General features: G+C 35.4%; 1 protein-coding gene across 2 annotated transcripts in view; it reads left to right on the top strand.

Moving 5' to 3' along the window:
* ptprea (protein tyrosine phosphatase receptor type Ea) overlaps positions 1 to 15000 on the top strand; it is a 100429-nt gene that overhangs the window by 79712 nt on the left and 5717 nt on the right. For both annotated transcript variants that reach the window (XM_062055359.1, XM_062055360.1), the window contains 8 exons: positions 5736 to 5871; positions 5957 to 6106; positions 6177 to 6270; positions 6349 to 6425; positions 12030 to 12164; positions 12249 to 12374; positions 14408 to 14559; positions 14698 to 14833. In XM_062055359.1, the coding sequence (XP_061911343.1) occupies positions 5736 to 5871; positions 5957 to 6106; positions 6177 to 6270; positions 6349 to 6425; positions 12030 to 12164; positions 12249 to 12374; positions 14408 to 14559; positions 14698 to 14833 (1006 nt within the window). The remainder of the gene's footprint in view (positions 1 to 5735; positions 5872 to 5956; positions 6107 to 6176; positions 6271 to 6348; positions 6426 to 12029; positions 12165 to 12248; positions 12375 to 14407; positions 14560 to 14697; positions 14834 to 15000) is intronic.

Genomic DNA, 15000 nt, shown 5'->3' on the forward strand with positions numbered 1-15000 from the left:
CGTTCATAGTCACATGACCTAAAGATCATAGCACTTACCATGATGCCACTCAGTGTATATGCGTCGTATCAAATTCTGTACTTTTACAGGCACCGACCCAATTCCATCGGTACTATCCATTCACGTCATTAATAGAATAGAATAGAAAGTACTTTATTGATCTCTGGGGAGAATTCAGCACCACAGTTCGCTCACAATAGACAATAAACACTTAGGTGTTTTTTACATGTGAATAATATAAATACAGTATTATACAGCATTATTCACATGTGAATAATATAAATACAGTCTATTATACAGCATTATTCACATGTGAATAATATAAATACAGTCTATTATAAAGCATTATTCACATGTGAATAATATAAATACAGTCTATTATAAAGCATTATTCACATGTGAATAATATAAATACAGTCTCTTATACAGCATTATTCACATGTGAATAATATAAATACAGTCTATTATACAGCATTATTCACATGTGAATGATATAAATACAGTCTATCACATGTGAATAACATAAATACAGTCTATTATACAGCATTATTCACATGTGAATAATATAAATACAGTCTATTATACAGAATTATTCACATGTGAATAATATAAATAGTCTATCACATGTGAATAATATAAATACAGTCTATTATACAACATTATTCACATGTGAATAATATAAATACAGTCTATTATACAGCATTATTCACATGTGAATAATATAAATAGTCTATCACATGTGAATAATATAAATACAGTCTATTATACAACATTATTCACATGTGAATAATATAAATACAGTCTATTATACAGCATTATTCACATGTGAATAATATAAATACAGTCTATTATACAGCATTATTCACATGTGAATAATATAAATACAGTCTCTTATACAGCATTATTCACATGTGAATAACATAAATACAGTCTATTATACAGCATTCACATGTGAATAATATAAATACAGTCTATTATACAGCATTATTCACATGTGAATAATATAAATACAGTCTATTATACAGCATTATTCACATGTGAATAATATAAATACAGTCTATTATACAGAAATATTCACATGTGAATAATATAAATACAGTCTATTATACAGCATTATTCACCTGTGAATAACATAAATACAGTCTATTATACAGCATTATTCACATGTGAATAATATAAATGCAGTCTATTATACAGCATTATTCACATGTGAATAATATAAATACAGTCTATTATACAGAAATATTCACATGTGAATAATATAAATACAGTCTATTATACAGCATTATTCACATGTGAATAATATAAATACAGTCTATTATACAGCATTATTCCCATGTGAATAATATAAATACAGTCTATTATACAGCATTATTCATATGTGAATACAGTCTATTATACAGCATTATTCACATGTGAATAACATAAATACAGTCTATTATACAGCATTATTCACATGTGAATAATATAAATACAGTCTATTATACAGCATTATTCACATGTGAATGATACAAATACAGTCTATTATACAGAATTATTCACATGTGAATAATATAAATACAGTCTATTATACAGCATTATTCACATGTGAATAATATAAATACAGTCTATCATACAGAAATATTCACATGTGAATAATATAAATACAGTCTATTATACAGCATTATTCACATGTGAATAACATAAATACAGTCTATTATACAGCATTATTCACATGTGAATAACATAAATACAGTCTATTATACAGAATTATTCACATGTGAATAATATAAATACATTCTATTATACAGCAATATTCACATGTGAATAATATAAATACAGTCTATTATTCAGCATTATTCACATGTGAATAATATAAATACAGTTTATTATACAGCATCATTCACATGTGAATAATATAAATACAGTCTATTATACAGCATTATTCACATGTGAATAATATAAATACAGTCTATTATACAGCATTATTCACATGTGAATAATATAAATACAGTCTATTATACAGCATTATTCACATGTGAATAATATAAATACAGTCTATTATACAGCATTATTCATATGTGAATAATATAAATACAGTCTATTATACAGAATTATTCACATGTGAATAATATAAATACAGTCTATTATACAGCATTATTCACATGTGAATAATATAAATACAGTCTATTATACAGCATTATTCATATGTGAATAATATAAATACAGTCTATTATACAGCATTATTCACATGTGAATAATATAAATACAGTCTATTATACAGCATTATTCACATGTGAATAATATAAATACAGTCTATTATACAGCATTATTCACATGTGAATAATATAAATACAGTCTATTATACAGCATTATTCACATGTGAATAATATAAATACATTCTATTATACAGCATTATTCACATGTGAATAATATAAATACAGTCTATTATACAGCATTATTCACATGTGAATAATATAAATACATTCTATTATACAGCAATATTCACATGTGAATAATATAAATACAGTCTATTATTCAGCATTATTCACATGTGAATAATATAAATACAGTCTATTATACAGCATCATTCACATGTGAATAATATAAATACAGTCTATTATACAGCATTATTCACATGTGAATAATATAAATACAGTCTATTATACAGCATTATTCACATGTGAATAATATAAATACAGTCTATTATACAGCATTATTCACATGTGAATAATATAAATACAGTCTATTATACAGCATTATTCATATGTGAATAATATAAATACAATCTATTATACAGCATTATTCAAATGTGAATAATATAAATACAGTCTATTATACAGCATTATTCACATGTGAATAATATAAATACAGTCTATTATACAGCAATATTCACATGTGAATAATATAAAATTAGGTCATGGAAACTAAAACAAAGATGATTGTTAAAATCAAACCGCTGGTGTGTAAACGGCACAATACTTACAGTATAAACACTTTGTAGGGCGCTACTGCCGAGTTAAACATACTATCGATAGCTTATACAGTACTGCCATCTAATGTCTTGGAAGTGCAACTGCATTGCAGATGAGACTCGCAACTGGACAGCACAGTTATAATCAGCTCATTTATAAATGTTACATTAAGAAATACAATTTTATCATCAAACAATTCATATTTATTAACACACACAAAAGTACCAAACATTGGTACCGGTATCAAATCCCAGGTACTGGGAATTGGTACCACATCGGTTCAAATGTGAAGGATACCCATCTCTACTGATAACTGTGGGTTTCCATAATATGCTGTGATTCATTTATCAATGTTCTTTTTATACACATAAAGGTTATGTTCGTGCTGCAGGTCCATTTTTCCCCCATACAAGACATGTAACGGGTTTTTTTGATGACAGTGAGAACAATACGCTTCTGTTTTTTTTTCTCTTCCAAATCCGACCAGGCTCCTTTTGTATGTGCACTGCAAAAAGTGAAATCTAAGTAAGATGAAATATCTCAAATAAGGGTGATATTTGCTTATATTCTTCTCGCTAAGCAGATTTTATGTTAGAGTGTTTTACTTGTTTTAAGGGTTTTTGGTCCTAAATGATGTCAGTAAGATATTACAGCTTGTTGCTGAGATTTGATGAGCTATATTGAGTAAAACATGCTTGAAACTAGAATATCAACTGTTGTGTCATCAACACTCACAAGTATAAAACTACTTTTTTAAAGTCATCATTTCTTATTTCAAGCATGAAAAAAAAAAAAATCATGATGCCGAGTGCATATCATTATGTCAAGATAATGGCACTAGCATTTACTTCATTTAAGAATATTTTTCAACATATTGAGCAAAAAGGTCTCTTTTTTTTTTCAACAAGAAAAGTGCACTTGTTATTAGTGAGAATATACTTATTTTAAGCTATTTTGGGGTTCATTGATGTTAGCTCATTTTACTTGTTTTGGAAAGTCTTGACAAGCCGAATTTTCTTGTTCTATTGGCAGATAATTTTGCTTAGTTCAAATAAAATACCCCTCATTTTTGTATTTTTTGTTCTTGTTTTTGAACACTGACTTTTTGCAGTGTGGATATAAATCTGATTGGTCTCCATTTTTATTCTTTGCTCAAATAGACAGTGGGAAAATGAAATTGTGGCTGAATTAGCAGAATGTCCCTCCACTCCTGTCTCCACATCCACACACACGTCCAAGCAATCATCCCACAAACTGCTGGTGCCCAAATCGTGTTTTCCTTCTTAATTTCCGACGGCAAATAATTTGAGTCAGAAAATGTTGACTTTAGTTGCACAAAATCCTTACCATTGTCACAAATGATACACACTAGAATTGGAGCCACGTTTACTTCTGTAGAAACACTTTGGTTAGCATTAGAAATCACTTTTTTTTTGTAGTGTGACCATATAAAGATTGGGTTTAGCAAAAAAAAAACGGAATTAGGCATCAGTAGACTTAAATATTATTAATAATATTATTAATAAATTATTTAACTATTGAACCTTAGCGCACAATATGTCTTATTTATTACTCCTTTTTTGTTTTTCCTTATGTTTTATTGTTGCTACTGTACGTAATAATCTGCACTGCTGCCACATGATTTCCCCCATTGTGTTGATGTAGATGCCCATATTGGCTGTTCAGATTTACTTTACAAAAGAGAAGTGTAGGAAACTTCTCTTGTTGCCTTATTTGTATTTGACCACTACTGTTTTCTGTTTATTTGTTACTGACTGTGGCAGGACACCTCTGCCTCTGTTTCACTTTATGTTGCTGGTAAATAATATGGTTGTAGTAGTAGGCTAAAGTTAACTTATTTAGTATGCACTAATTAAAGGGGCAGAGCTTTGAGACATTTTAGCTTTTATATTTTATAAGATATATTTTTTGTAAGAACCACAATTAATAAATATATTTCAGTGAATAACTTATTGTTCAAATCTGTATATAAATATGTACATAAAGTGTTGTAATTATACTGTAAAATGGATGGATGTTTAAAACAAAACTGTTATTATTAATTAGTAAGTGTACATTTTTTGAGCGTTTTTAGAGAAAATCAAATCATTGCTCGATGATGTCATGGTGACCACGCCCATAGCCACGCCCCCACCGCCACAGGTATCTTGGCAGTTTATGGGAAACACTATATATATATATATATATATATATATATATATATATATATATATATATATATATATATATATATATATATATATATATATATATATATATATATATTAGGGCTGCAACAACTAATCGATTAAAATCGATTATAAAAATAGTTGCCGATTAATTTAGTCATCGATTCGTTGGATCTATGCTATGCGCATGCGCAGAGGCTTTTTTTTTTTTTTTTTAATAAATCTTTATTTACAAACTGCAACATTTACAAACAGCTGAGAAACAATAATCAAAATAAGTATGGTGCCAGTATGATGTTTTTTTCAATAAAATACTGGAAAGGATAGAAATGTAGTTTGTCTCTTTTATCCGATTATTAATCGATTAATCGAAGTAATAATCGACAGATTAATCGATTATCAAATGAATCGTTAGTTGCAGCCCTAATATATATATATATATATATATATATATATATATATATATATATATATATATATATATATATATATATATATATATTGTTGTGGCCATTCAACCCTTGCTTCCGTGCAAATCGATTTAGGCTTTTGAGCAAATAAAAAGTGTATTTCAATGTGTTTATTTTTTCAGCGCCGGCGTCGGTCGGACGGGAACCTTCATCGTCATCGACGCCATGATCGACATGATGCACGCCGAGCAAAAAGTGGACGTGTTCGGCTTCGTCTCCAAGATTCGAGAACAGCGCTCGCAGCTCATCCAGACGGACGTGAGTCAGGGCGCCGACGTTCCTGGACGCGGCCGGTCGTCGAACGCGGTCATTTAACACGGCGGCGTCTTCCCCCACCCTGCAGATGCAGTACTCCTTCATCTACCAGGCCCTGCTGGAATACTACCTCTACGGAGACACGGAGCTGGACGTGTCGTCTCTGGAAGGACACCTGCACAAGCTGCACAACACCTTCAACACCGGGGACCGCGTCGGCCTGGAGGAGGAGTTCAAGGTAGTTGGATGTTTGTTTGTTTGTTTGTTTACTGCAAGGCCAGCTGACATGTGCTTGCTTTGTGGCTCAGAAACTGACAAACATGCGCATCATGAAGGAGAACATGAGGATGGGGAACCTGCCTGCCAACATGAAGAAGAACCGAGTCCTGCAGATCATTCCTTGTAAGAGCGGCGCTTTAAACGCCCACTTGTTCCCACATCTGGCGTTCATAATTCTGACGCTTTGCTCTTCTCTCCCAGACGACTTCAACAGAGTCATTCTGTCCATGAGGAGAGGTCAAGAGTTCACAGATTATATCAACGCATCCTTCATAGATGTAAGGATTTTTTCTTTTTTTAATATATTTTTTATAATATCAAGGCTGTCCAAGCTGCATATGAAAATATCAGACGATGCGAGGCCATTTTGATACGTTTGATTTTGTAAGGTTAAAACCAACTATCCATCCATCCATCCATTTACCAAGTACCAAAGTCTTTGACTCTGCGTATTCCTGCAAAATTTGCTAAAAAAGCCAAGATGTTAATGTGAACATGCAAACTGTAGTACCAAATCATCAATCAATCAATCAATCAATCAATGTTTATTTATATAGCCCTAAATCACAAGTGTCTCAAAGGGCTGCACAAGCCACAACGACATCCTCGGTACAGAGCCCACATAAGGGCAAGGAAAACTCACCCCAGTGGGACGTCGATGTGAATGACTATGAGAAACCTTGGAGAGGACCGCATATGTGGGTAACCCCCCCACCCCCTCTAGGGGAGACTGAAAGCAGTGGATGTCGAGTGGGTCTGACATAATATTGTGAAGGTCCAGTCCACAGTGGATCTAACATATCAGCGAAAGTCCAGTCCACAGTGGATCCAACATATCAGCGAAAGTCCAGTCCACAGTGGATCCAACATATCAGCGAAAGTCCAGTCCATAGTGGATCCAACATATCAGCGAAAGTCCAGTCCATAGTGGATCCAACATATCAGCGAAAGTCCAGTCCACAGTGGATCCAACATATCAGCGAAAGTCCAGTCCACAGTGGATCTAACATATCAGCGAAAGTCCAGTCCACAGTGGATCCAACATATCAGCGAAAGTCCAGTCCACAGTGGATCCAACATATCAGCGAAAGTCCAGTCCACAGTGGATCCAACATAATAGTGAGAGTCCAGTCCATAGTGGATCCAGCATATCAGCGAAAGTCCAGTCCACAGTGGATCCAACATATCAGCGAAAGTCCAGTCCATAGTGGATCCAACATATCAGCGAAAGTCCAGTCCACAGTGGGTCCAACATATCAGCGAAAGTCCAGTCCACAGTGGATCCAACATAATAGTGAGAGTCCAGTCCATAGTGGGGCCAGCAGGAGACCATCCCGAGCGGAGACGGGTCAGCAGCGCAGAGATGTCCCCAACCGATGCACAGGCGAGCGGTCCACCCCAGGTCCCGACTCTGGACAGCCAGCACTTCATCCATGGCCACCGGACCTGTGTAACTCCCCCTCCACAAGAGAGAGGGGGGCAGAGGAGAAAAGAAATGATGGCACTGCTTTTGGCGCCCTCTACAGTCTGCCCAAACAGTGTACCTGCTCGACCACATGTAGAATGCAGCTTCAGCTTGCTCACATAAGTGACAGCAAGGCGTACTAAGTCAGCAGCCACACAGCTTACACTGACGGTAGCCGTACAAAAACAACTTTAACACTGTTAAGTTACAAATATGCGCCACACTTTGAACCCACACCAAAACAGAATGACAAACACATTTCTGGAGAACATCTGCACTGTAACACAACATAAACACAACACAACAAATACCCAGAATCCCATGCAGCACTAACTCTTCCGCTCAACCGACGCACGGAGGGAGGGGGGGGGTTGATGTGTGGGGGGGTTTGGTGGTAGCGGGGGTGTATAATCTAGACCGGAGGAGTTGGTGCTGCATGGGATTCTGGGTATTGGTTGTGTTGTGTTTATGTGGTGTTACGGTGGGATGTTCTCCAGAAATGTGTTTTTCATTCTTTTTTGGTGTGGGTTCACAGTGTGGCGCATATTTGTAACGTAACAGTGTTAAAGTTGTTTTATACGGTACGGCTACCGTCAGTGTAAGCTGTGTGGCTGATGACTAAGTATGCTTTGCTGTCTCCTACGTGCGCAAGTAAAAGCTACATACAACATGGCACGCTGTTTGTAAATGCTATAGAGAACAATTACTGCAGTGCAATTAGGGCACGCCCTTAATTTAGTAATTAGAGTGAAAATAGGATTATATTTTCCCTGGGAGTTATCTAGGAGAGGCTCTGAGATCCATAAGTCTCCTGGGAAAATCGGGGGGGTCGGCAAGTATGCAGCCGAGCCGCATCAGAATGGTCAAAGAGCCACATGCGGCTCCGGAGCCGCGGGTTGCCGACCCCTGGGCTAGAGTATACACATGAGTTTTAAGATGGGACTTAAATGCTTCTACTGAGGTAGCATCTCTAACTGTTACCGGGAGGGCATTCCAGAGTACTGGAGCCCGAATAGAAAACGCTCTATAGCCCGCAGACTTTTTTTGGGCTCTGGGAATCACTAATAAGCCGGAGTTCTTTGAACGCAGATTTCTTGCCGGGACATATGGTACAATACAATCTGCAAGATAGGCAGGAGCTTGACCGTGTAGTATTTTATACATAAGTAGTAAAACCTTAAAGTCGCATCTTAAGTGCACAGGAAGCCAGTGCAAGTGAGCCAGTATAGGCGTAATATGATCAAACTTTCTTGTTCTTGTCAAAAGTCTAGCAGCCGCATTTTAATCCTAAATACCGTATTTTCCGCACTATAAGGCGCACCGGATTATAAGGCGCACCTTCAATGAATGGCCTATTTTAAAACTTTGTTCATATATAAGGCGCACTGCATTATAAGGCGCATAGAATAGACGCTACAGTAGAGGCTGGGGTTACGTTATGCATCCCGTAGTTGCGAGACCTGTTGTGGCTCAATATTGGTCAACATATAAGGCGTGCCGGATTATAAGGCGCACTGTCAGCTTCTGAGAAAATTGGAGGTTTTTAGGTGCGCCTTATAGTGCGGAAAATACGGTACAAAACATCTAGCATGCTAACGCTAACATTTAGCATGAGTCATGTACCAAAATATATGACTCTAAGATGTATACGTGAAAAAGTAGCATGCTATATTTAGCATGCTTTTCAATGCTTGCAACTGACTAACATTAGCAACGAATATTTTGACTTTGGAACGGTTTAAATCGCTTGAGAAAAGGTTTCAAAAATGTGCCATTTGTTTCGAATTGGAACAAAATGTCCCGGAAAAAAATGTGAATTTTTGGAAAAGTAAAAAAAAATGCTAGCATGCGTGTGACGAATGAGCGGAACATTTTGAAAGTGGAACTGTTTTAATCGGATGAGAAATGTGGTAAAGGAAGGCAAAGTACTCATCTTCTCCAGCAGAGGGTGCTGTTTCTTTCCTCCTTTCACATAGCTGTCCAATGGAAAACATGAGTCACACAATTCTGACATGGAGTTTTTATGGGTAAAACAACAGATACATGTGTCAGAATAATTGTACCTAAGTTATCACAAAACTTTGTGTTTCAATGAGTTCCGGGCGAGCAGACAAAAGCTGTCTTTGATCTTACCAATCAAAAGGCTTGTAAAACCCCACTGTGTACGATGGGAAGCGACATGAAGGCGTCGGTTTCTTTCTTCTATTGTAATCCACAGGCAGATTTTGTCTTGACCCGAGATCTACAAAGCGGAGCGGAAGCAGGACCTGCCCAAGCTCCAGGCACCTTTTCTTTGAGCTATTTTACGACCTTTTCTTTTAACTGTTTTGTGATAAGGGCGATGGCTGTTTACGACCCCCCTCCCTTAGAAACAGCTGTTGCCATGTAATCAGGGAAAGTCCAAATAAAAGAGGAGGCGTACAATCTTTCGTCAGAGCGTGGGACGACACTGTACTGTCAGGTTCAAACACTGATGACATCTATTAAACAAGACAAGAGGCAAAGAATTAAACAGAGACAGAATTCAATTTGGACTCAATATTGTGGAGAGTCGTCTGTACACCGTACCCTCGCACAGTATCTCAGCACGCTCTGCCAAAAGATTGCACGCCTCCTTCTTTTATTTTGGACCCTCCCCGACCACGTGGCCACCGCTGTTTCCAAAGGACAAAGGTCGCAAAAAGTTCACGGAAAAGGTCGTAAACAATTCCCAGAAAAGGTCAGTTCAAAAAAGAGTTGGTAAAATAGTTCCAAAAGAGGTCCATAAAATAGTTCAAAAAGATGTTCGTAAAGCAGTTCAAAAAGGAGGTTCAAGACGAGGTCGCCTGGAGGGGAGTCTGGTCCTGCTTCCTCTCCGCTTTGAAGTCCTTGGGTTGGAACAATATCTTTCTGTTGATTTAATACATGAGAGAAAACAGAACACCTTCATCTTGCCCCCCCCCCCCCCCCCCTACTCAGTGGAGTTTTACGAGCCTTACTCTTGGTAGGTTTAAAAGACAGCTTTTGTCTTCTCACCAGACCCTCATGTAACACAAAGTTTTTGTGATCATTTAGAAACAATTATTCTAACAGTACAAGGGTACAGTGTCTACGCCAGGGGTCACCAACGTGGTGCCCGCGGGCACCAGGTAGCCCGTAAGGACCAGATGAGTAGCCCGCTGGCCTGTTCTAAAAATAGCTCAAATAGCAGCACTTACCAGTGAGCTGCCTCTATTTTTTAAATTGTATTTATTTACTAGCAAGCTGGTCTCACTTTGCCCGACATTTTTAATTCTAAGGGAGACAAAACTCAAATAGAATTTGAAAATCCAAGAAAATATTTGAAAGACTTGGTCTTCACTTGTTTAAATAAATTCATTTATTGTTTTACTTTGCTTCTTATAACTTTCAGAAAGACAATTTTAGAGAAAAAATACAACCTTAAAAATGATTTTAGGATTTTTAAACACATATACCTTTTTACCTTTTAAATTCCTTCCTCTTCTTTCCTGACAATTTAAATCAATGTTCAAATAAATGTATTTTTTTTTATTGTAAAGAATAATAAATAAATTTTAATTTAATTCTTCATTTTAGCTTCTGTTTTTTCGACGAAGAATATTTGTGGAATATTTCTTCAAACTTATTATGATTAAGATTCAAAAACATTATTCTGGCAAATCTAGAAAATCTGTAGAATCAAATTTAAATCTTATTTCAAAGTCTTTTGAATTTATTTTAAAATTTTTGTTCTGGAAAATCTAGAAGCTTGGTCCAATTTGTTATATATTCTAACGAAGTGTAGATTGGATTTTAACCTATTTAAAACATGTCATCAAAATTCTAAAATTAATCTTAATCAGGAAAAATTACTAATGATGTTCCATAAATTATTTTTTTAATTTTTTGAAAAAGATTCAAATTAGCTAGTTTTTCTCTTCTTTTTTTCGGTTGAATTTTGAATTTTAAAGAGTCGAAATTGAAGATAAACTATGTTTCAAAATTTAATTGTCATTTTTTTTGGTGTTTTCTCCTCTTTTAAACCGTTCAATTAAGTGTAAATATCACTAATTATTAATAATAACATAGAGTTAAAGGTAAGTTGAGAAAATTGGCTATTTCTGGCAATTTATTGAAGTGTGTATCAAACTGGTAGCCCTTCGCATTAATCACTACCCAAGAAGTAGCTCTTGCTTTCAAAAAGGTTGGTGACCCCTGGTCTACGTGTTTCTCCTCAATTGAGCTAAATTGAATTTTGTCTGTTTAATTCCTTGCTTCTTGTCTTGTTTAATAAATGTCATCAGTGTTTGAACCTGACAATATGTATGTTATATTTAATGCAGAGTAGTTATTCATCTGCTATATGATTTTAATTTGTTACCTGTGATGTGAGTGCATGAATGTTTAGTTGTGTATAAATGACATTATTGTGTTTCAGGGCTACCGGCAGAAAGACTACTTTATCGCCACGCAGGGTCCTCTGTCGCACACTGTGGATGACTTCTGGAGGATGGTGTGGGAGTGGAAGTGTCACTCCATTGTGGTGCTCACTGAGCTCCAGGAGAGGGAGCAGGTATGTCGTCCTCCCTGCTGTCAGTCAATGTTGGACTCCTGGACCTTGTTGTTGTTTGTTTGAAGACACGAGGTGTGTTTGCAGGACAAATGTTACCAGTATTGGCCCTCGGAGGACTCCCAAACGTACGGCGATTACAGCGTGGAGATGAAGGGAGACGCCTTGTGCGACGCCTTCAGTTTACGAGACTTGGTACTCACCTTCGTGCCGGTAAGAAGTCATAATGATGCAGTACAAGATGGACTACACCAGACTGATCACTGGAATCAAACCTTTGAGCCAGCAGTCAAAGTATTTTACTCTGCTTTTCTTTCTATCACACACACACAGTATTTCCTCATGCAGCGGAAAGGAATGTTTTATTACTCAACTGCAGAGAGTACTAGTCGTGTTGTATAACAATCCCAGGACTTTATTTGTACAACTTTTTCTAGTATTTCATAATGTGAAGTGTATTTTTCACAATTTCACAAAACCAGCCTTTGTTAGTATGAATTTAATACTATTTTGTATTGTACAATTCATACATTAATATTATATTAATTATATATTATTTATTTAAATACAAATGTTATGTAATTATTTAATAATTAATAATATTACCTGCATAATTTATCTTGTTACAGTATTGATGTTTATATTATGTGATGTGTATTGCAGTCTAAATTTAATAAAAATCATCACAATGTGTTATATTATATTATTATATATTAATTATATATTATTTATTTAAATACAAATTTTATGTAATTATTTAATAATTAATAATATTACCTGTATAATTTATCTTGTTACAGTATTGATGTTTATATTATGTGATGTGTATTGCGGTCTAAATTTAATAAAAATCGTCACAATGTGTTACATTACATTAATATACAACAATTACCTTTTTATATTTTATTACAGTATCTTAAATAACGGAAAATCACAAATAATCACAAATATATATATACACATATACATGCATGCATGCATGCATCCATGCATACATATATATATATATATTAGGGCTGCAACTAACGATTAATTTGATAATCGATTAATCTGTCGATTATTACTTTGATTATTTGATTAATAATCGGATAAAAGAGACAAACTACATTTCTATCCTATCCAGTATTTTATTGAAAAAAAACAGCATACTGGCACCATACTTATTTAGATTTTTGTTTCTCAGCTGTTTGTACATGTTGCAGTTTATAAATAAAGGTTTATTAAAAAATTTAAAAAATAAATACAAATTTATTTTAAAAAAACAAAAAAAAACTCTGCGCATAGCATAGATCCAACGAATCAATGACTAAATTAATCGATTTAATCGATTAGTTGTTGATATATATATATATATATATATATATATATATATATATATATATATATATAAAAAATACATACACACACATACATATGTAAATATATATATACACATATGTTATCAGATGAAGAGCAGGGAAACCTGTGCAACAGGCTTGTAAGGATGAAATAGCCTCTGTGTATTTTTACATACTTTTAAATGATTTAATATAAATATTGCATGCAATTATTTATTGTATAATACATACCATATTTTTATTTTTATTTTTTATGTGTCCGGCATTAGCCTGGGAATAATGTGCGTCGGTATGTCATTTCATCTTTATTCATCAATGTAGTTCAAATCTGACGGGGAAAAAAATGTAATGCCGTTCTCAACTCGATATTGTTTGTTGCGACAAACGTATTTGTTTTTGAAACCCTTTTCAAATGAAAATTCTTCACCAGCTGAGCTCAAATGTTTGCTGGTCACTCTGGACTTCTGAATCGTTGATAAACAGCGATGATAATCAAATTGTGTCATAACATCATGACGCGGCCCCTAGTAATAACAATAATTACAATATGTAGTATAGTAAATATTCTATTTATTGGATATATTTTGTAATTTTGTCAAAAAAGAAGGCTAAAAATAGTGTTTGTTAGTTATTAGAGTTGACATTTCAACTTTCTTTCTTTACATTGTGCTTTTGTGCTGTATTTTCCCCATTGTTTTCACTCTTTATTTATTTAATTTTTACAATATACTAATACTGCAAGCCACAAATGGCCCCCAGGGCCGCACTTTGGACACCACGGTATTATTTGACCCCCCCCCTCTCCAGGAAGACATCACCACCTACACTGACATTGACATTTACTACTTTTCAATAAAAAAGTACTCCATTTATTTATGAGCTGTTGTGGTTCACTCTCCATCTACTCAGGAGAAGCAGACACGGGCGATCCGGCACTTCCACTTCCACGGCTGGCCCGAGGTGGGCATCCCGGCCGAGGGGAGGGGCATGATCGACATCATTGCGGCGGTGCAGCGGCAGCAGCAGCAGTCTGGCAACCATCCTATTGTCGTACACTGCAGGTACACACACACACACACACACACACACACACACACACACACACACACACACACACACACACACACACACACACACACGGACATTGCACTGCAGACCCGGTTGGTGTGTTGTGGTTACTAAAGGTGTTTGGTCCGCAGCGCTGGTGCCGGGCGGACTGGTACGTTCATTGCACTGAGCAACATCTTGGAGCGGGTCAAAGCAGAAGGCCTGCTGGACGTGTTCCAAACTGTGAAGAGTTTACGCATGCAGAGGCCACACATGGTCCAGACTGTGGTGAGTACAACACTCAAATATTCACTTTCTTATTTTTGTGATCAATTTTAATTTTAATTTTGTTATATACATACATACATATACATACGTATGTATGTATGTATGTATGTATATATATATATATATATTGTTGCGTTGACCAGCATTCCTCCTCCAATGGGGAATTC

The sequence above is a fragment of the Entelurus aequoreus genome, linkage group LG08, assembly GCF_033978785.1.
Source record: "Entelurus aequoreus isolate RoL-2023_Sb linkage group LG08, RoL_Eaeq_v1.1, whole genome shotgun sequence".
Lineage (NCBI taxonomy): Eukaryota > Metazoa > Chordata > Actinopteri > Syngnathiformes > Syngnathidae > Entelurus > Entelurus aequoreus.